We start from the raw sequence: 22,971 nt of genomic DNA, 5'->3' as shown, positions 1-22,971 counted from the left end.
AGTTCACTGGAGAACTGAAAAAGCATGGTTATTCACTGAACACTGTTCAGTGAGGACTGTGATGATGCTTTTGATAATGCTCATTAAGGTGCAATTTTTTATAATTAACAGCTATATATCCATTGATTAACGTGCAATGTAAAAGAGAAAATGACATGCATTTTAAATGTGGAAAGTTGCAATTGGCAGCCACAGCTATTAGGATAGGCTACAGAAATGCTAAAATACAAGTTTTTCTATAACTAGAAGTGAACTCAATATGGCACCATTTCATTTAGGAACTTGACCTAAATGTGACATGCTTAGAAATGTTCGTCATAACCGCAGAATGTTTTTCATCACAGCAGAATGCTCCGGTTTCAATAAATGTATCATTTTACTAAGCAACATATTTTTCAATGATTTAATGTTCTGTTCTCACCATGTTTCACATAATGCTTGAATATGCAGTTGTATATTTTAGAACAGTACTACGGCTTTATATAAATGAAATGCATTACTATACGGTATTTTGCAAGGTGATGTTTCTCTTATTTTTAAGCATAGATCATGGTTTACGCAGTGAAACATTTAATAGTAGAAGGTTAAACTGTACTCGATGTCCATGGGAACGGAAGTTCGTGAATAAAGGAGCCACATACGGATGAGGTCTGTAACAATTATTGTGACGAAACTTTGCAAGTTGCATGTTATTTTGTGGAAAAGAAAGAGATGAACTCGTTCTCAGACAAACGCTTCTGTTTGATTGGATCCGAGGAGAGACCCGCTACACAAATTTTCAACAATATTTTATATTAGTTCGTGTTCCCAATTAGTTTCTACGCTTTTTGGCAAAATGCTTCTCTGCACACTTTTTCCCAGACAATTGCCAACTGTGGCTATCTCCGCTGTTAATCCTTTGCCTTACTATTTGATGCTCGATTTGGCCGATTGCTATTGCAATTGTGTGCCGATTTACTCGAAATACAGACTCGGCTTTCTGGGAAGTTCAGCTGACTTGATCTGACTCGTGGGGTTTATGTTCTCATATCTCACTCTTTTGCTTCTGAATACAAACTCTTTGTGTGTTTTACTGAGCTAAAATTCTGATCTTAATCTTTATAATAGGGAACATTTCCTTTATGGAACACGCTTATTGCATTATTTAATGATTTATTCTAACCAATCTTTGTGGTGAGATTTCTGTAAAATTTGGTGATTTTATTGACTAATCTGAATGAAAAAGAATATAAAGATACTTCCTAATCTCCCGGCCCCTGCCCTCACAATCCTGAACGACTCTCTGACCTCCGGTATAGTTCCTTCATCGTTTAAAGAAGCCACGGTCATACCGCTTCTGAAAAAACCCGGGACTGACCCAGCTTGTAAGGCTAATTACCGGCCCATATCCTTATTGCCCTATCTGGCTAAGGTCCTGGAGGCCCACGTGGCCAAATGCCTCTCTAATTTTCTTGAGGACTCCTCCTGTTTCGATCCCCACCAGGCTGGTTTTCGGCCGGCACACTCCACAGAGGCAGTAGTCACCACAGTCCTGGATACGCTACGAGATTGCGCTGACAAACGCTCCCCACAGGCCTTGGTGCTCCTGGACCTGTCGGCCCCGTTTGACACGGTCGACCACAACATCTTGGTCGACCGTGTCGGACAGGCCGGCATACGGGGCACGGCGGTTGGCTGAGTTCTTTCCTGGAGAACCGCACGCAGGCAGTACGTCTTGGAGAGCTAACTGGCACCAGGCAGTCCATCACATGTGGAGTGCCACAGGGCTCTTCCCTGTCACCCCACCTGTTCAATCTATACATACTCCCTCTGATCCAGACTCTTGGAGATGAACAGGTGAGGGTCTACAATTATGCCGATGACTTACAGCTACTTTTTACTATTGACAACACTGAAAACTCTATCCTGCATTTCCAGTCAACCATGAGGTTCATAAAATCTTGGATGGACCAAAACTAGCTGAAACTGAACCCTGGAAAAACCGAGCTGGTCCTTAGTGGGGACAGCGTCAAGCACTTGGCCCCCGGATTTAGGTCAAGCCCCGATACCCTCCCCATCGGCCAAAACACTTGGAGTCATTGTGGACTGTGATCTTTCATTAAAAGCACAAGTGGGCCAGGTGGTCTCCAAGTGCTTTTTCCAGTTAAAAAAAATCCGGAAGGTTCGGCGTCTACTCACGCCCGAGGCAATCACCCAGGTCGTGATTGCCACTGTTCTGTCCCATCTGGACTATGCGAATGCCATCTATCTAGGTCTTCCCAACTACCTATCTAAACGTCTCCAGATGGTACAGAACTATGCCGCGCGGCTAATTTTGAATCAACCGAGGCGACAGGCAGCCACTCCCCTACTTAGGAAATTGCATTGGCTTCTAGTCACCCAGCGCTGCGCATTCAAAACAGGGTGTATGATATTTAAGTCTTTGCACTGCAAAAGCCCCAAATTCATTGACTTACTAATCACCAGATACATACCACCCCGCAACCTACACTCACTCCACCAGGGCCTCCTCCAGACGCCTTCTTTTAAACTCAAGCGCGCTGGAGGCCGCAGGTTTGCAACACTTGCCCCCTGCTTATGGAACACCTTCCCTCTGGAGATTCGGAACTGCCAAGACCTCCTCTCTTTCCGGAAAGCCTTGAAGACCTGGCTCTTCAGACAAGCACTGAAATAATCCTCTATTCCTCATCCACGTCTATGTTACTTTCGATCTTAGCGCCAAGAAACCAATCGGTGATAGCGCGCTCAACAAATATTTTAATCACATGAGAAACAAAGGTTTTAAAACTATTCCAAACTCATCATTGACTGGACTTAAACTGTTAATGTGATTTGGCTTGCGATGATGAAATAGATCCTGCTTCAAAACACGGCGGCAAAGGTCCATCTCCTGAGGCGATTGAGAAGAAGCAGTAATAGGAGAAAGGCTGAACCATATTTATTTAAATTTTCCCCTGATCCACACTATCACTTTTAATGCTGCCACACTCCTACCCTGCTTGCAGAATACAGCTAGATGGCTACCAGTGCTTACTTGTCTTCAATTTATCTCACCACAAACCCTACAGACTACGGAGGAACATGGGCATAGTTTCAGCTACCCCAAGCATAAAGCAAACAGCAAGTCAAGTATTTTAAATAATGAGGTAGATACTAGGACACTATTCCTCTTACAGATCCTAACGTTCCGGGGACCATCATCCAATCATGGAATCCTAAGCAGGAGCCATTATTCTTCTCCCCTTGAACAAGACGCGCTACATCTAGTCGCTTCACCATAGTGTGACAACAGCATCAGGCCTACCAACAATCCTGAATGTTCCTCTTCTCTTAGCATGTGCTGCAGCATCACTGCATACCAATGTCGAAGGGCTGATTACTGGTGCAGCAAGCAGGACAATGCTATTTATCTCCTCTGGTTGTTGGGTGCTTCTTCTCTCCTGTGGTCCTGGAGGCTTCTGAAGTTTTTTAAAGTTTAGTTTATTTGCATAAGTTAATTAAAACCATTGCATACCAATAAAATCATAAAACCAAGCCGGGAGAGATACTTAAATCTACAATTACATTTAAAAGCCAGGTACTCTGGGGTCTGTCTAAAGGTTTAGTTTGAAACAATACAATTGATTCTAACCTTAAAATTGCTTATAAGTGGGTTAGCAACAACTCATCACCAGTGAACACATTCCCCGTTGGGGACCAGTTGGCACTCTGTTACTCGACTCAGCCCCTTTACCCGTAAGCACTTAGCCATTAATCCTTTTCACTGTTAAGTGTGCGCGCATTGCGCAGATTTTGCTTTGTACAGTCCTAAGGTCTGTTGCTAGCGTGTATAGGTTTTTAAAGGAGCGGCAGATTGGAATTTTCTTAGAACACACAGCAATAGGGAAACGTACTAGTACCATTTAAAGTCTTTAAGGGCGAACGTAAATGAAATGCAATTGAGGGATCCCCTTGCTCATGTTCTTAGTTTGGGAATGGGTACCAATCTTGTTCAGTTGCAGTAGGCTCCTGTAGCGAGCTCGCTTTTATGATGCTGAATGACCTAAGAAGATCAATGCTGTGGAGAGGTTCGTCTATCTCCCCGTATTTTTGTAGTAAAGTCCAATATCAGTTTCTGGGTTTTGTAGGGGCGTTGAGAGGGTCCAGGCCAAGGATGAAGAGCATCCCTGAGTCTTTGTATAAATCTTCCAAAATGGACCAAGGTGGAGGCATCTGTGTGTGAAAAGCATATAGCCGAAGCCTCTAAGCAAGTGTGTGCTCTATTACTCAGTAATAGGTACCTGAGTAAAGTTTTCCTTTCACCGGCTATGGTGGGGCAGCAGCACAGGAGGTCCAACCATGATTCGTATTTGTACAGTCTGAAAGCTTCTCTGTTTTTTTGGTTGGCCCAGGCTCAGTTGAAGTCTGGTATCTGTAAAACCACCATTCGCATGCACATGATCTCTTAACGGGTTTTGCAGTAAAGGGAAGCAGAAATATAAGGCTGGGGTTTGGATACCAGATATGAAGAGTTTAACATGGGGCAAGACAGAGGTGGAACTTAATGAGGCATATCCTGCTAAAATGAAGCCAGTTACACTTGTCTGTTTATAGTCTTTTTCCAAGTTGTGTAGGAAGTGGAAGTTAGTGCTAATGTTGATTGATTTATCTCTGTGGTCGCTAGAGCGCTCTTAAGCTGTTTGTTCCATGGAGAGCCGTTTTTTCAAACATATGTCGAAGGCAGGCCTTTCGGGAATTTTCCAGAGCCTTTAAGATACAGATGTAATATTTAAGAAAATATGCCTTGGTTTTAAGAGCTTGTTTTATCAGCACAAATTCCAGTCTGAGTCTTGCCCTGTGTAGGTATTTCGGTACTTTGAAATTTTTTTGTAGCCCACACATTGAGCCTGCTCCAGAATTTCAGAGCAAGCTCCCGGAAAAGCTTGGTGCCCATATTTGAGCACTGGGAGGAGGGGTGCTTGAATTACTTTCTTTATTCCTTCTGCGGACGGGCATTTTAAGTTGTTATTGAGCCTAATGAAGCCATAAGTAATTGCAGTTGATTTATTTTCCAGAGCATTTTTATGAGCAGATGGTTAAGCGGAATCTGTGAACCACACCCTCAGACATTTATGTCTGGGGTCAGGCGTGATGGTCGAGAGGGCCCATGGTGCATTAGATTTGTTTTTTTATTTTTATAACGGCAGACTACAAGTATTTTTGTCTTGTCTGAATTGATAGTAAGACAATTTGTGATGCTGTATTCCTGTAGTCCAATCAATCAATGCTCGTTGGGTCTCCACTTTGGTGTGGTCTATGACTATAAGGTGCGGCGTGATGACCGGGGTGTTATAGACCCATTTCTCTCATAGACTCTGCGATTAAGATACCAGGCAGAGTCTTATTGTTTAAATTAAGGGATAACATCGAGAGTAGGGGAGGTCTATCAAACATCCAGTTTGGGTTTAGAGCGAAGAGAGGCACCTTGGACCAGTGTTCTAATCTGCATTTGTTAATCTCAAAGTATACGGTAGCCAAGAAGGGGTCCCTGTTCCTGGCCTTCATGGACCTCTCCTCGGCTTTCGATTTGGTAAACAGGGCAAAATTGTGGGATATCTTACTGGAGTTCGGGATTGATAAGCTGCTGGTGAACTTCATGGCATCCCTACACCAGGAGCTGTTTGCAACAGTAAGGGTCACCAAGGAGGGAAGGTGCACGAGCCGTTTTAAATCGGAGCGAGGAGTGCGCCAGGGCTGCATCCTGGCCCCCCTCCTTTTTACCATCTATATTAACGGCCTGGGAAACCATCTAGAGGCAGTGGAGGGAGACGTTCCGCGTGTAGGAGAAGCAAAGATACCGACCCTCCTATACGCGGACGATGCAGTCCTGATAGCCCGTACTGGGCTGGGTCTCCAGCGGTTATTGGATCTATTCGGCACCTTTATGGGCTAGTTAGATCTAAAAATTAACGCAAAAAAATCCCACACGAAGGTTGTAGGTTCCCATAGAAATAAGTGGAAGTCTAAATCTTTTGTGTGCAAGGGTGAGGTGGTCTCCAGGGTTACAGCTTTTCCCTATTTGGGGGTTGTTTTTGATGACAAGGGTTCGTGGGGCCCCCAAATTAAGGCCAAGAGTATATCTGTGGCTAGAGCCACGTCTGCCCTTATGGGGTTTTCAAAAAGGTTGGGGGCTAGGCCCATGGAGGCTATTTTAAAGGTTTACAATACCAAATGCATTACAATTGCTATGTATGGAGCACCCCTATGGGGTTATGTGTCACAAGATACGATCCAAAGAGTAGAAAATAGGTTTCTGAGATTCCTCTTGTCCGTTCCCCAGTCCACCCCCACCTTCTCGATTCACTGTGAGGTGGGTATGGACTATGTTACCGACAAGCTCAAAATGGCCCTTTTACTATTCTGGGTTAAGACATGGCTTAATCATGAACTAACCCTTAATCGTGCTATCATGACCGATGTCATGTCACTGGACAATGCGAAGAATATACCCTGGCTGGAATATGTGAGATACACTTTTGCACAGCTAGGTCGTCCGGAACTCTTCTTATTACCATCCAGTATCAGGAGGGAGGACGTCAATTGGATTAAAAAGCATTTTATGGATAGAGCTAGACTGGCTCGGGAAGAGCAGGAATTGTCAAAACCTACCGTAAGATCGCATTATACACTAATTTCTCCCTCACTGGAGCCATACCTTAGGATTGTAACCAAGCCTTTTCATAGACTTTTATTAATTAAATTTAGATTTAACTTGATTCACTTTTCCTTAGGCCGCTACCAATCATGGTGTAAACCAGAAGGGGGTCCACGTTGTAACTGTGATAAATTTTCCTCACAGGACACCATGCATTTTATTATGTTTTGCGGGCTATATTCGGACATAAGGCAAAAATATTTGGTACCAATCTTGAGAGAGGCCGGCTTTGTTCAAGTCAGGCCTGCCTTAGCATATTTACAGTCCTTGAATAGCACCCGCATCATATTTTGCGTGGCTAGTTTTTTAGTGGCAGCATGTAGAATAAAAACAAGAAATGTGCCATCCAGTGGATCTATATCCCCCAATTAATTGTTTAATTTACACTGTATATAAACTCCCTATTTGTATCTTTATCGCTTCTTGCTTAATTGCCCTTGCATGGAGCTTGTAATCTATGAAATATGTGTTTTATTTTTGTATATAAATGTTTTATGCCTTTTATGATTTTTAACGAAATCGAATAAAGTGTATTTGACTTTGACTTGACCATATTGTCCGCGTATTGGAGAATGTAAAGGGGTCTGTGGCCTAGAAGGGTTGGAGCAAGGCAACTGGTGGTCAGGGCTTTTCCCAGTTCAGCAGTGTATAGATTGATAAGTAGGGGGGCCAGCACGCAGCCTTGTTTCAGACCCCCAGTGGTCTGTTGCGATCTACCCAGCTCACACACAACGATCTCCAGTCCCTTAATGTCCACAGGGCTAAGCTGCAAAACAATCTCCCTTATTAGCCATCATGCAACAAGGCAGGAAGGACGACTCACTTTACCTGCCTCAGGTACAGCTACTCTCTTGCACAGGGACCCATTGAGGACACAAGCATTTAACTATTTTCAGTCAAAGACACAAGAGACCCCCTCTCCAATGCCAATGTCTCTGAGTAAATAAGAATTCTGTGGATTTGGATTGCTTTTATTGATTCGGAGGGTATTTACAAATTTAGGGTGGGGGTTCATGGAGGATCCATTCCGAATTTGCATGCGCAGCTCATGAAGTAAGAGGTTCATGTTAAATCCATTTCACACTGATCATGCATTGCGTTGTCACATTATAAAGCATAACAAGACCAAACTTTTAGTAGTCTTGATTAAAGAAAATGGCCTGGTGACCAGGATTTGAAAGTTGGGCTTAAAAGAATAGATACATTAATTTGTTTTGGAAACTTGTACTGTTTCTTCTGATACAGTCTTGATAATGAGTTGTCCACTATGTGTGATTTGCTTTATGTCAGTTGTCATTTCTCCATGGAATGTATTACGGGGATGGTATAATATGAAAGCGCATTTGACCAGATGTGAGGCTTCCCTTAGCCATGTGCCAAGTAGATGTTACTCAAGATTGCAATCAGACATTGATGCTAAGGATGGACTAGATCCTCTAGAGACAATAATGTGGACACCATTCAGTCGGTGTACTTCCTTATGAAAACTAAAACCGTCATGCACGTTGGTAGGTGATACTTTAAGGATCCACTTAAACACTATAGTCCATAGAAAGCTGGGAGTTGTTTCAAAGATCTTTAATATAAGACCTATAGAGTTCATTAAGATAGACAACACTGAGCCATGACAGGCAGCAACCTGGGGTATTAGCAATATGGGATAACATTTGTTCTAAGGAATTAATTTCACTAAATACATGGCACAGAACAAAACCATCCTTCATATATGAGACCTTTGGAGATGCGAGTGTGTTGCCTTTTTGCACTGCTGCTCCAGAGTAAGAAATACACGAGGCAAGTGGAAGCACATTAGACCTAGACTACAGAACACTAAGAGCTCTGCAGAAAGCAGTGGGAGCACACACACATACACACAGGGTTGCCTGGCTTCCATAACAAAGGCCGGATATTCCCCTATACTCCAGAAAGCTTGTACTATGTGGTGCAGTCCCCCGATTTCAGATTTAGATGGCTGACCACCATGCAAAGCTCGGGCAGGTCAGTAGGATGGAGTGTGGCACCCTTTCTGCCTGCATGTTTTCTTGTAAGGTTGACTCCATCTGTTAACTAGATTGATCCATGGCTGGTATACAGAGGTTGTTTTGGTCAAGTGTGATAAATTGAACCCTGAAGAGCCAACTTCCTTGAACCATTTATTGTGCCAACATGAGGACCACCCCACCTGCAGTAAAATGCTAATATAGTAACACTACGTAACCGATGCAGTTTATTTTACTCAAGTAAACATGGTTTTACACGTTTCCATCTGGTGTTAACAAGGCATCTGAGTGCAGTTATTTCAAGGTCTGATCCTGATTGAAATGGTGCATCCAGAACACTCGGTCCAATTTCCTCTTAATAAATCAAGAAATGTTCCCTGTGAGCAAGAGCACCATTTTGAAAGTGCCATTTTAGCATACTAACATGAAGGTATATGAAGGTGTAACTAAGAATTAAGCATTGAAAGAAAGGTTTTCTCAATTCATTAACCACGTCAAATCTATGTTGCTAGTCCGGCCTATTCTCTTTGCACTATTGGAATTTCTTACCTTTTCCAAGCCAGTGGAATCGTCGTTGATGTCATCGGGAAGCATTATAATCATGCTCAGCTCTTTATCTTCATAAGGCAGCTCGATGATCCTCGTCTGTTGTTCTCCGATATAAGTCATAGGATATTTTCCCTTTCTAAACATCATTTGGACTGGCTTTGTGTCATTCTGGAGATAAAAAAAAAAAGACAAAAACAATACATTTGAAGCATAAAATTAATCATTAATATCTTTAAGTGACAATAGCATTAATTATAATTTTAGAATGCTGAAACTGCTAGGGAGAATTTATTAGCTGTTTAGTTCCATTTCTTTACCAGACAATCTGTCCATACTCTCTACCTCAGAGGTCGGTGCATGCTGTCTCTCTACATGTATTAGGAAACTCTTGGGGCCTTGCTGTCATAGGCAAGCAAAATATACATGCACAGTGGGAGTTATGGCTGCGCGTGGATTACTGGTTTCCAGATACGGCATAAGTTTTAGCTGTGGCATCAGCACTAAACAACCTATTTCATCCGGTTCACATCACAGCTCTTCAATTTCTTTATCTCTAAAAACTGTAATCACATTTGTAAAGAGTTCTACAGAAATGTTATGAAATGTAAACAGAGGACATTTGCATAGAGGACTTCTCTGCAATGCCAGAGGTGACGTCTTCTAAACCGAGACAAGTAATGCAACTACCCCAAAATGATAATCTTTTGGACCCTCACAGACAGGATTTGCCGACTGAAAACAATATAGCACCACCAATTTATACAGGTTCATGTCTAAGACCGCTTCATTCCCAGTCTTGCAGCATGAGCACACCTAGATTGAGAGACAGTGAAAGAACTTGGAAGCAAAGGGGCTAGGCGCTGTAAGAGCATCAGTGGAGTGCGGTTTGTTGAGGAGCCGCGCAATACACCCATACCTGCCTCCTCACACGGTGCCACTGTGTGACACGATCAGCTCCTATCACACAGTCTCTCTCGGTGACAGGCGCGCAACACCCATTGGGTTCACGGGGCTTCAGACTCCCCCCCCCCCCCCTCCCACCCCCCATCCCCCGTCGTATGTCAGCCCGGGCTGACACAGCTTTGCGGGCTGGCAACCGTCTGATTGCAGCCGCACCCGAGTAGTTAACAGGTCTTTAAAAGACCATTTACTTGTAAATTAAGCTTTTGTTATGTTTTCACCCCTTCTTACAGCCACTCTGTCTATGGTTGTTAGAATTAGCCCCACCCCCAAAATATTTTTCAGCCCCCCCTCCCGGAAATTTGGCTCTAGTTGCCCGCCTGCTCGGTAAAGAGCCGATATCACACGGTGGCAGGGAACACGAGCTGAAAACCACCATAAACAGTGCATTTCCAGCTTGTTTTCTGAGGCTCTGAACTGCCGAAGTCCATTTAGCGGTGTGAAAACACCCCAGGACATCAGTACGAGCCTCCGCAAGCTTTTGTTTTTTTGTAAGGAGGGGGTTTGGGGGCGGGGTTCAAAGTGCCTCTTAGGTACCGCTCAGCACGAGGCTCCACCCCTTTCAAGGCCCCACCCTCCTCCTCACACAGTGAGATTGTACAACCAGTTGGCAGGTATGCACACCAGTGCTCGTCACTTGCGGCCTACGGAGGACTTATCGCACAACTGTGAAAATGTCTGCCCCGCTGAAGAGAAACACGAAATTGAGGATGAAAACCATAGGGGCAGATGTATATCTCAGTCTTGGTTTCGTGGACCTTTTGGACCACTGCCATACCTACCAACTTAAAGAACAATCTCACAGAATTGGGAAGGGTGTTGAGTCTCGTGCTAGGAAGTACCTACGAGGCACCTTCAAACCCCACCCTGCCGCAAAGACCCACCTTCCAAAAGAAAAGCTTTCTGAGGTTGATGTCGATGTCCTGGGTGTTTTCTCACCCCAATAGACATTGGCAGTTGAAAGGCTAGGACAATGAGCTGGAAATCCACTATTTACAGGGGTTTCCCTGCCCTTGTGCTATCGGCTCCTCACCGGGAGACCATGTGAAGGGAGTCGATATCGTGTGCCATACAGTGGCACAGTGTGAGTTGGCAGGTATGCACTGCACAGACACCCAGGAAAGACATTTGCGCTTCATTTATGTTGTATTCACAATGAAGGTCACTGTCAGCAGTACCAACAAGCTAATAAAGTAAACAAACACCTGCCATCAGAACAGGTATCCTTAACCCCATGGATGCTCAGCATATTCCCCTGCTGTGCTGAGAAATCGGAAATCCCACACAACATGACGAGCTGGGCTCGTCATGAGCGTGCGAGGAGGCTACTTCATGACGAGCCCAGCTCGTCATGAGCGTGGAAGGGGTTAAAACAGCTGTGCACAGTGTCCGACGGCACAAGTTGATGGCTAACTTAAAGCCTTCGAGGGCCCAGTCAGGTGAGAAGCACTCCAGGTGACACAGCTGAAAACTGGATGTTGTTCTGGAATAAGAAGGGACATGCGCCCTTCGCAATGCCTTCGTCCGAGTTTCCTGTCTTAATGAGTGTGGGCACGCTGCAACTACCAACGCTGTTGTTCACTGGTGGCGTGGCACTCGGATGAAAGTGGATGGCGATTTTAGAGCATAGTTGCCAACAATCTAGAACTAAAAAGAGGTACGATGTTCTGTTTTTTTCAAATTGATAATTAGCATAATGATGACATCACCGGAAATTATATTACATGATTATTTTCACTGTAATATTGGTGTAAATTATAACTCGACACTCAGGAAGGAGCTGTCCTAGCCAGACACATGATGCAGGGGCAGTCACTGATAAAAATAGTTCTGGCTAACATCAGTTTCAACAAGATTAGACAAAGCCGAAAGGTTTGGGGGACCTTTTAATGGTTATTGCAATAATGACACAAATATAGGAAAATCTGCCATTTCCTTAACGTGTCGGACACGTACGCAATTACAATTTTACATTTCAAAATAAACAACTGTAATAAAATGGTATGGGTGCTTCCTAGCAGGCCGGTGCACTTAGAAATAGGTACTGAGATTATTCTCAGTTTCAAAGCACATCACAGTGACACGATTACTGGTGAAAAGAAATGGCACAATTGGCTTAGATTTACTGTAACCTGAAGACATACTTTAAACACAAAGACAAAAAAAATTACTAAAATAATGCAAACAAAGAAAACATTTCTACCGGACTGGGTGTGCAGGAGGCAAAGCCCTTTGAAATATAAGGGGGGCTGGGTACAGCCCATCCCAGTCATCCTGCCAGAAAGGCCATCCTGTCATTTGTGTTACTTTCTGGACGCAACACACAAAGCCTCAACAACTGAGCCATTTTACCGTCTTGTGACCCAGGACAAGGCACAAATGGTTAGGATATAAAAACGCTAACTTTCTAAAAGTGGAATTTTCAGAATTATGACTTAAAATCCGACCATATCACCAAAGAGAATTTTAAGTCACATTTAATTTGCGTGCAAAAGTATATTTCTACGTACTCCCAATCTAAATTTATCACTTATTAAATGTAACGAGGTAGCTCAGTGTTTTTCAATGGAATAGATAGCCATTGCATCAGTGAAAAAAGAAGTTAGGAGATTTTCCCAGCCAGGACAAGTATAACTGAAGCACACATATCCTACTTTTTAAATACAATGCACCATACCCTAAGTGTGGTTAGAGTCTACCTTAGGGGTGATTATAAGTTTTAAAAATGAAGGTTTAGGCCTGGCAAAAGGTTTATTTTGCTAGGTCGAAATACAAGTTTAAAACTGTACTACATGCTGCAGTGACAGGCTGGAGGCATGTTTAATAGGCTACTTTAGTGTATGCCACGTTGACTGTTGTGGGTCCAGTAGTAGCATTTAACCTACAGGTCCTGGGTACATCTAGGACCATTTACCATGGACTTACAACTAAACTTAATGTGCCAATTAGGTGTATGCTGATTTACCATGTTTAAAAGAGAGAGCACAAGCTCTTTCGACCTGGTTAGCAGTGGCTAAGTGCACAGAGTCCTAAAGCCAAAAAGAAAAGTCAGCAAAACAGGAGGAGTGAAGGCAAAATGTTAGAGGAGTACCACACCAATAATTTCAGGTCTAACGCCAAGGACTGCCAGCACCAGTATTTTGCTATGGGCGCCTCCATTAGACAAGAACTACTTTCACTATGCCACGCATATGGCAGACTATCAAGCATAATACTCCTTTCTCACTCACGCCCATTTAGTCTTACTAATGAATATGCTACTTACCAGTATGCATCTGTTCTTGGCATGTAGGGCTGCTAACATTCATATCTTTTGCATAGATCGCCGCCTAGTGTTGGGTACGGATGATTGCACATTGTTGTCCTGGAAGAGTCTTCGAAGTATCACGAGATAGGTGGCTCCTCCCCTGGACTACAGTGCGCATGGGCATCGACTCCATCCCCAGATTGTTTTTAGCCATTGTGGTAGAGATGGAGTGAAATAGTGTAACTGATGTCCATGCTAATGATTGAATGCAAGAAATAGTCTGCAGCCGCTACGGGCACCGGGGAGGAGGGTGGGCGATATGAATGTTAGCAACCCTACATGCCAAGAACAGATGCATACTGGTAAGTAGCATATTCAGTTCGAGGCATGTGGGCTGCTAAATTCATATCTTTTGCATAGAATACATAGCAGTCCCTCCATTAACGGCGGCCGCCCGTGCCAGCTGCAGAGCTGCAGAAGTTTGAAAAAGAGTTTTGAGAACAGCCTGTCCTACAGCTGCCTGCTGCTTGGAATGCACATCTACACAGTAATGTTTGGTAAACGTGTGTGGTGTTGACCACGTGGCTGCTCTGCAAATGACTTCCAAAGGAATGTTCCCCAGGAAAGCCATGGAGGCTCCCAACTTGCGTGTGGAGTGTGCTCTGGGGGGGACCGTTAAAGTGCGTTTAGCTTTCTGATAACAAATCTGAATGCATTTAACGATCTACCTGGCTATTCCTGCCTTGGAAATTGGGTTGCCTTTGTGCTGGGCTGAGAAGGCAACAAAAAGTTGCTGTGTCTTTCTAAATTGTTGTGTTCTGTCAATGTAGTACATCAATGCCCTTTTGACGTCTAGCGTATGGAGCATTCTTTCTGCTACTGTTTCCGGTTTCGGAAAGAATGCGGGCAGTTCAATTGTCTGATTGACATGAAAGTGTGACACCACCTTTGGAAGGAACTTGGGGTTAGTGCGGAGCACAACCCTGTTTGAGTGAATTTGTATAAATGGCTCTTGTATTGTGAGCGCTTGTAGCTCACTAACACGTCTGAGAGATGTAATAGCAATGAGGAAAGCCACTTTCCATGTTAAGAACTGAATCTCACATGAATGTAGCGGCTCAAAAGGTGGGCCCATCAGTCTAGTGAGAACCACATTGAGATTCCACACAGGAGCTGGTGGGGTTCTGGGAGGAATGACTCGTTTTAGTCCCTCCAGGAAGGCTTAAATGGCAGGCACCCTGAAAACAGAGAGATGCTGCCTGTTCTGGAGATAAGCCGCTATGGCGGATAAGTGTATCCGAATGGAAGCGTACGCTAGATTGCATTTGTAAAGATGTAACAAATAACAGATGATGTTAGGAATGGATGCATCTAGCGGGTTTATGTGATGTTCTGTACAGTAAATGACAAACCGTTTCCATTTTGCAGCATAGCAGGCTCTGGTAGTGGGCTTCCTTGCCTCCCTGATGATGTCCATGCATTCCGGAGGCAGGTTAAGGTAGCCAAACTCTAAGACTTTAGGAGCCAGATCGCCAGATTGAGCTGGTGCGGATCCGGATGCTGAATGTCGCCATGGTTCTGCGTCAAGAGCCTGGGTGTGAGACGCAACCTTTGATGCGGTACCACGGAGAGTTCTAGAAACGTGGTGTACCACGGTTGGCGTGCCCACGTTGGAGCAACCAGGATGAGCATCAGCGAGTGTTGCCTTAGCTTTCTTGCCACCAGCGGAATGAGAGGTGCTGGGGGAAAAGCGTACGCAAATCTGCCTGACCAGTTCATCCATATCGCATTGCCCTGCGATTGTGGGTGAGGGAACCTGGCGGCAAAGCTTTGGCATTTTGCGTTTTCCCTTGTGGCAAACAGGTCGATCTCTGGATGACCCCACTGCTGGAAGTACGGGTGGAGTACTGATGGATGTATCTCCCACTCGTGCATTTGATGGCTGTACCTGCTGAGCAGATCCGCCATCTGATTGTCCGCGCCCGGAAGGTGTTCCGCCATGAGGAAGATGTTCCTCTGAATGGCCCACTTCCACATGCTCTGAGCCAGATGAGACAGCTGTGGAGAGTGCGTACCCCCTGCTTCTGGATGTAGTACATGGCTGTCATGTTGTCCGTCCGGATCAACACGACTTTGTTGCACAGATGTACTTTGAAGGATTTGAGTGCCATGAAGATCGCCATCAGCTCTAGATAGTTGATGTGCATCTTCCTTTGCTGCGTCGTCCATAGGCCCTGCACCGTGTAGTGGAGCACATGAGCTCCCCAACCTTGGAGAGAAGCGTCCGTTGTTAGGATGATCTGTGGCACAGGCTCTTGGAACGGTCGGCCCTTGCAAAGGTTGTGTGGATTCCACCAATGCAGAGAGGTGTATGCCCGACCGGTCACCAACACTAGGTCCTTTAACTGTCCTTGAGCCTGTGTCCACTGATTCGCCAAGCATTCTTGGAGCGGACGCATATGCAATCTCGCGTGCGGGACTATGAAGATGCAGGAGGCCATCATGCCTATCAACTGCATGAACACTCTCGCTGGGAGTGAGTGTTGCGGTCTGAACCTCTGGATGAGCGACTGTATGTTGTCGATTCTCGCTGGGTTCGGTTGAGCTGTAGCAGTCAGAGTATTTATCGTCGCGCCTAGATACTGCCGCACATGGGCTGGCTGAAGGTGCGACTTTGGATAGTTTAACGAAAATCCCAGACTGTGAAGGAGGTGAATAGTGTGGGACATGTGTGCGGCGCACTGCTGTGCCGACTTGGCCTGAACGAGCCAGTCGTCCAGGTAAGGGTAGACATGTATGGATTGTCTCCTGAGGTGCGCTGCCACGGTCGCCAGACACTTTGTGAACACTCTGGGGGCAGTGGTCACTCCGAAGGGTTGGACCTTGAACTGGTAATACCTGTTTTGTATGGTGAACCTGAGGTACTTTCTGTGGGATGGGTGGAGTGGTATGTGGAAATAAGCATCCTTGAGGTCCAAGGTTGCGAGGAAGTCTCCCTGGTTTAACAATGGAAGAACCTGCTGTAGTGTTAACATGTGAAAGTGTTCCGAGAGTATGTACAGGTTGAGGGGGCGTAGGTCTAGAATGGGCCTGAGCGAGCCGTCCTTCTTTGGGATTAAGAAGTACAGGGAATAAACCCTGTGCCTTCTTCCTCCACCGGCACGAGCTCTATTGCGCCTTTTTGCAGCATCACAAGGACTTCTTGCTGCAATAAGTGCAAGTGCTCTGCTGACAAAGGACGTTGTCTTGGGGGTATGTTGTGTGGAGTGGACGTTAACTCTAGACAATATCCGAACTGGATAAGTTTCCTTACCCACCTGTCTGTGGTGATGGACTCCCAGACTGGCAGGAACTGTTGGAGTCTCCCCCCGACGGGTGTTAGATGGTCGGGGGCAGTGACAGAGAGTCACTGTTTGTTGGCAGCAGAGGAACGGGAACTGTTGTTGCCTCTGCCTCTGCCCTTGGCGCTGTTTCCTCTGTAACCTCCTCTACCCTGTTTGGGGTATGAGGACTGTGCGCCTCCTCTATTGAATTGCGTCTGCTGTGCCAAGTGTCCTCTGGTAACACCCCGTGAACTTGAGCGACGAAAAGTGTTCCCTCTGAATTGCTGAGATTGAAGCGCACCCATGGATTTAGCTGTCTCAGTATCTTTTTTGATCTTCTCGAGGGTGGTGTCAACCTCTGGGCCAAACAGTCTGTCTGGGTTAACGGGCTGGTTGAGTATGGTTGTCTGGATCTCTGGCTTGAACCCTGAGATGCGGAGCCATGCTTGACGCCTCAACATCACACCAGTGTTTATCGCTCTTGCTGCAGTATCTGCAACATCGAGCGCACATTTGATTGCAGCGTTGGAAATGAGCTTGCCCTCCTGTATTAGCATCTCAGCTCCTTCTTTAAACTTGTCTGGAAGGTGTTGTAATAGCTGCTCTAAAGTGTTATAGTGTGCCCTATCATATCTAGCCAACAGGGCTTGTGTGTTAGCTATGCGCCAGATGTTGGCTGCCTGAGCTGCCACCCTTTTCCCCGATGCCTCCAGCACTTTTGACTCCTTGTCTGGGGGAGGAGCTTCACCGTGGTCTGTGAACTCGCCCTCTTGCGGGCATTGGAGACCACCAAAGAGTCCAGAGGCAACTGGCCCCGTATATAAGTTGGGTCTCCAGGTGCCGGTCTGTATTTTTTTTCTATTCGGGGGTTTACCACCCTTGCCCTTGTGGGTTCTTTGAAAATGTCTGTGGCATGCTTGAGAACCCCCTTGAGCATAGGAAGTGTCTTCACAGTTTTTTCTGATGCAGAGAAAGTGTCAAACAAAAAGTCAACTTCCACAGGGTCGGCATGCAGTTCCACCTTATGGTTTGTAGCCGCCCTTTCAATTAAGGCATTAAATGCCGCAGAGTCTTCTGTTGGAGAAGTTTTTACACCAAAAACCTGTGGGTCATGTACCACTTGTTGGTCACCCTGGTCCCCAGAGTCTACCCATGAGTCCTGCTGCTCATCAGGGTCAGTATTGTCTGGGAAGTTATACTCTTCATCCTGTTCACCCTCATCTCCCTCTGAGCAAGTGGGTGAAGGTGTTGGACTCCTCCTAGGTCTTTGAGGGATGGGTTCAACGAGGTCTGGCGTGTCTGGCGCTGGCCTCTTCTTCTTTAGAGGTATGACAAACGACTCCACAGGCTTGGAAGTAATTTTCCTTTTGTGGAGCGTTAATACTCCCGTGTCGGCGTCGATATAATGTTCCGACTGCTCTTCTAGTGAAGGTTGCCGATCGAAACATACACGTTCTTGCGTTTTCCCCGACCCTTCTGTGTCCTGTGGCACCGATCGGGGTGCAAAGGCCTTTGGCGCCACCTTGGGCGGTAGAGTATAAAGTATCGGCGTCGAAGCCTTCTTTGGTGGGGGTATCGACTGTGCCGAGGGCGTTTTCGGCTCCGACGTCAACCCCTTTTCCCGTATCCGCTTAAGGGAATCTGCTAACTGCTTCGTAAAAGAAGCGGATGGTTTTGTCGATCCGACCGATGACCTTGGTCCACCCACAGGGGAAGATCCGACCGTCGACTCTCCCTCGACGACTGCACTCCGGCTTCCTGCTCCAGGTGTAGGCGTCGACGCCGCAGGCTTCGGAGCGACAGCCTTTTCTTTTATTGTCGGGGCTCCAGACTTTGGCTCGGTGCCCTTCGCGGACTTCGATTCGACTGCCCGTTTGCCTGTTGGTGCGGCAGTCGTGGCCGAAGGCGTTTCGACAGTCTTCCTCGACTTCGACTCAACCACTTTGCTAGACACTTGCTCGACGACCTTCTTCGAGCTTGGCTCCTTGACCCCTTTCGGTACCTTAGCCTGTTCGACAGCCTTCTTCGGCTTCGAAGTCTCCGAGGACGACGGCGCCGATGGTGTCGCAGACGTCTTCGGCTTCGATGGTGTGTCGGCCATCTTTGTTGTTTTCGATTCCGATGTTTTTAGTTTCGGTTTCGTTTTTGGTAATGGAGGCTCCGCTAGTATGTCCGTAGCCGGGCCAGAAGGCGGGGCAGAGGATTGAGGTGTATGTTCGTGGGTAAGGCCGTGTGGCGATCCCGTGACCTGAGCCATAGTGATTGTACGTACGGGGCATAGCTCTTCCTCCGAGCTATCTTCCACGGCCCCATAAGCTTCCTCGTCGTCCCCTACCTCTTCGACGTATTCGTCTAGGTCTTGGCCCTCGACAGGTTCCCCGTAGTCGGCCTCGACCTCCGCCGATGTAGGTGAGATCTGCAGGTGAAGCTCTTGCTCGTCTGCTTCGGGGTCTACGAAGATGTCGACTGGCGCCGGTGCCGATCGCTGGGCCTCGAGGCGCGCCACGCGCCGAAGCTTGAGCGTCTTCTTCGACCTGAACTTCGAACAGGCCATACAGTTGGCCTCGTTGTGGTCCGGCGACAGGCACTTGTTGCATACAGGATGCACGTCGATGTGTGGGTACTTCGAACCGTACACGGGGCAGTACTTGAACGGACTTCGTTCCATCGCCGGGTTGTCGGGGTCTTGCTGCGTCGACAGGGCCTCGATGACCGAAGAGTCACCCGACTCCTCAGATATCCGACTCGAAGAGTTGGAGTACACACGAGACCGAACGCGAACAATACCGACGAAGTAAAGAAGGCCTTTTGGCCTTAAAGAAACAGTTTTATCGATTCCGAACAGGAGACGTCGAAATCACATCCGAACCCAATGGCGGAAAAAACCAATCTGGGGATGGAGTCGATGCCCATGCGCACTGTAGTCCAGGGGAGGAGCCACCTATCTCGTGATACTTCGAAGACTCTTCCAGGACAACAATGTGCAATCATCCGGACCCAACACTAGGCGGCGATCTATGCAAAAGATATGAATTTAGCAGCCCACATGCCTCGAACCTTGTAATCACTCATTCACTGTCACTTACTTTTGCACTCAATATTATGCTCACTCCCTAATTCTCACTCTCACTGTCACTCACATATTCTCACTAATTCAAATTCACTCTGACTCAATCACACTTTCTCACTCATATTTGCAAGTTATCTTTCTCTCACTACCTCTTACTCTCACTACCTCTTTAAATCACTCACACACATTGATAAGCACAATCTCTAACACTCCCTCACATTAACTAATTCTCACACAAAGGCACTCTTACTCTCATCTCGCCCATTCTCTCTCATACTTACAGGCACTCAATCTCTCACATTATTGCTCACTATTTGTCACCAACTCTCGCTATCACTTAACGCACATGCTTACACATGCATTCATATATACACACACACACACACACACTCTCTCCCTCTCTCTCATACATAAACATACTCTCACAAGCAAACATGCGCACATCATAAATTTGAAAGCATTGTTTTCACTTCCACTGCCAGGAAAGGTCCCATTATAGCTAATTGTACTATATTTTTATTACACTAATAGTGAATGTGTTATTCACTATTAGTGTAATGAAAACAATGGACTATAACGGGAGATTGGAGTCCCAGCTGACACTCATATGGACAAGATGCTTGTGTTCCTGTCACTCAGTTCGCCACCTTGGTCAATCCCTAAATGGTGTCCATCATGAGATAGACAAGAGGGTCATCCAATTAGGAGGAAAGGGATGAGCCAAAGTCCATTCTATGTATTGTACTGTAAACAATAGGTCTTTGGTGCCATAAAGCAGAAGTTTCTGTAGAAAGCTGAAGCTATCTTTAGGCAAGTCCTACAATGGGATCTGTAGAAAACAGTAGAAAGCTAGACGGGTTCTGTAGAAAGCTCAAACCTACTGTAGGAGATACCTACATTGGAGCCCTTTCACATTACCATATTTACAAGTTATTCATTTTAATTTCAATTTTATTTTGTATTCGCTCCTCTGGTCTCTATATACAATAGGATGCCAAGGGCCACCAGTTTAGTTCAGCTAAAAATATGAAGAGTGAATGATGGGATGGAGGGTAAGGATGAGATGGTCAAGGCAATGGTTGAGCTAGCGTGATCGTGGATTTCTTTCTTAGACCCAAATTAAGTGTTGCCTGTTAAATTGATTGTGATTTTCTCCACTTCACAATTATCATGAGTCCTGATACTTCTCATGCTGAGGAATGTATAAGGAGTACCATTTTTGAGGGAATAACATGACTAAATAGAGGTTTACCCACAGATTACCACATGATTTCCTCTAGTCTTTCACATGGAGATTGCCTACATTTGTAAATTGAAAGCTATGCAAAAAAGACAGATAGTTCTAATTCTGACTAGCCTGGTAAGTATGGTTACTGGACCCACTGGAATTTACATGCCACTTGTCAGGAGGGCCAACGTTGTATGCCAATCTCATAGTATTCAATTAGCATTTTGAGTGATTTCAGCGTTCTAAGGTTTCAGATATCATATGAGCAAGATAGCGGAAGCCTTGTTCCACACTAAACGTGTGCTCCGAGGGCTTGGATTATGGGTGGGGAGTGTACTATGGAAATCCTGTGACATCCCACATCAAACGCTAAAATTCAGTTTAAGGCAGCCACCAAATTCACAACAAACCCAGACCGGAATACGGCACCTGAAGTACCCTGCCTTTTTAGGTCTCGCCTGTCGATGCGCATGCGCATCGAGCTTGCGAGACTATGGGGGCTTATCCACTCTTTATCCAACTTGCAAGGAATCGTGGCGATTCCTTGCAGTGCACGAGAAATTGAAGCTCAATGCGCATGCGCAATGAGCTTCAAAGCGCGTGCACAAGCCCCCAGCCGCCTGCATTGCCTGCTCTCTCTGTCACAGCCTCCCCCAGCTCCGCCTCCTCACTTTTTGAATGCACGGCCGTTAGGCCGTGCCTCCCCTACTCTACTCCCCCCTCCTTCTCCACTCCCCCTCACGAGTGTCACGACGCACCTCCGGATCCGCCCCCTCCCCATTTTCTCTGCCTGCCATGTCGCGTCGCATTTCTCCTCCCCCCTCCCCCCAGCCGCCTGCCTTGCCTACTCTCCCGCCCCCTCACTTCTTGATTGCACGGCCGCTAGGCCGTGCCTCCCCTACTCTCCTCCTCCTACTCTCCTCCCCCCTCCCCTTATCTGGCCTTCCCTCCGTCTGTTCCCTCTCCCCGCTCCGCCCCCTCCCCTGCCCGCAGTCTGTTCGAGATATCTTCGGAAGCACGAAATGCCCTATTGCAATGTAGCGTTTGCCTTTTGAAGAACATGTTATTTAGAAGAAACGGCTATATAGTTCCCAGAAGCTCAACAACGAGAAAGTAAAGTGGTTTCTGGGTAAACTGCTTTTCGCGGTGATTTGGGGACAATGAGGGGAGCCGAGCACTGTGTAAAGATGGCACCATAATTTGCTTAAATCCTGCTGATCGTGTTGAATCGATACCCAGTGTGGCTTCATGGTATTAAAATATTCGGTCACTCGCTTTTGGGGGGACCTAAGGCTTCTGAAGGTCCAAGGCCCCAGAGATGTTTGTTAGACATGCGGAAAGCCAAGATCTGTACTTCAGGGCGTATTTCCAAGCCTCCTGCCCTCCGATGCCTCACTTTTAATATGGAAAAAGTGGCGCCAGAGGCTTGTAAATCAGCCCCTTCTTTTGCACTCGGGGCTCTGGGCGCAAGAAACGATTTGTCATTAACACAAACACAGTTAGAACCCCAGCCCTCTTCTTACAGCCCCCTTAACTTGATACCCCCTTGCTGACTTATGTTTATATTTCTCACCGGGTCTAGGCTGCTGGAATAAAAGCAGCGCACCTATTATTCTGTTGGGCAGTGAGAAAGCTCCCTTCACCTCGGAGTTACCTCACAGGTTGTACCTGTAGCACGTGGTGGTAAAGACTGACTACGAGGGCCGACCGGAGCAGGGGTCAGAGCTCACCTTTTACTGAGAACTTGAACTACATGTATTTCATAATCAGTCTCCAGCACCAGATGCGCTCCGCTGCCCGGGGGTGTCTTCAGGTGTGGGTGCGCGGGCACTGTTGTGCTCAGGACAACACGTGCTGCAGACAGTGCAAAGCCAGCCATGGACCCTATGTGGGGAATCAA

General features: G+C 46.2%; 1 protein-coding gene across 9 annotated transcripts in view; it reads right to left on the bottom strand.

The window, feature by feature from the left end:
* LOC144829156 (serpin B6-like) overlaps positions 1-22,971 on the bottom strand; it is a 245,315-nt gene that overhangs the window by 49,780 nt on the left and 172,564 nt on the right. For all 9 annotated transcript variants that reach the window (XM_078688005.1, XM_078688010.1, XM_078688001.1 and 6 more), the window contains one exon: positions 9,244-9,411. In XM_078688005.1, coding sequence (XP_078544131.1) covers positions 9,244-9,411 — 168 coding nt within the window. The remainder of the gene's footprint in view (positions 1-9,243; positions 9,412-22,971) is intronic.

Source organism: Lissotriton helveticus, chromosome 4_1 (assembly GCF_964261635.1).
Source record: "Lissotriton helveticus chromosome 4_1, aLisHel1.1, whole genome shotgun sequence".
In the NCBI taxonomy this organism is placed as follows: domain Eukaryota; kingdom Metazoa; phylum Chordata; class Amphibia; order Caudata; family Salamandridae; genus Lissotriton; species Lissotriton helveticus.
The sequence above is the reverse complement of the archived record's forward strand: the minus strand, read 5'-3'. Positions and strand labels throughout refer to the sequence as shown.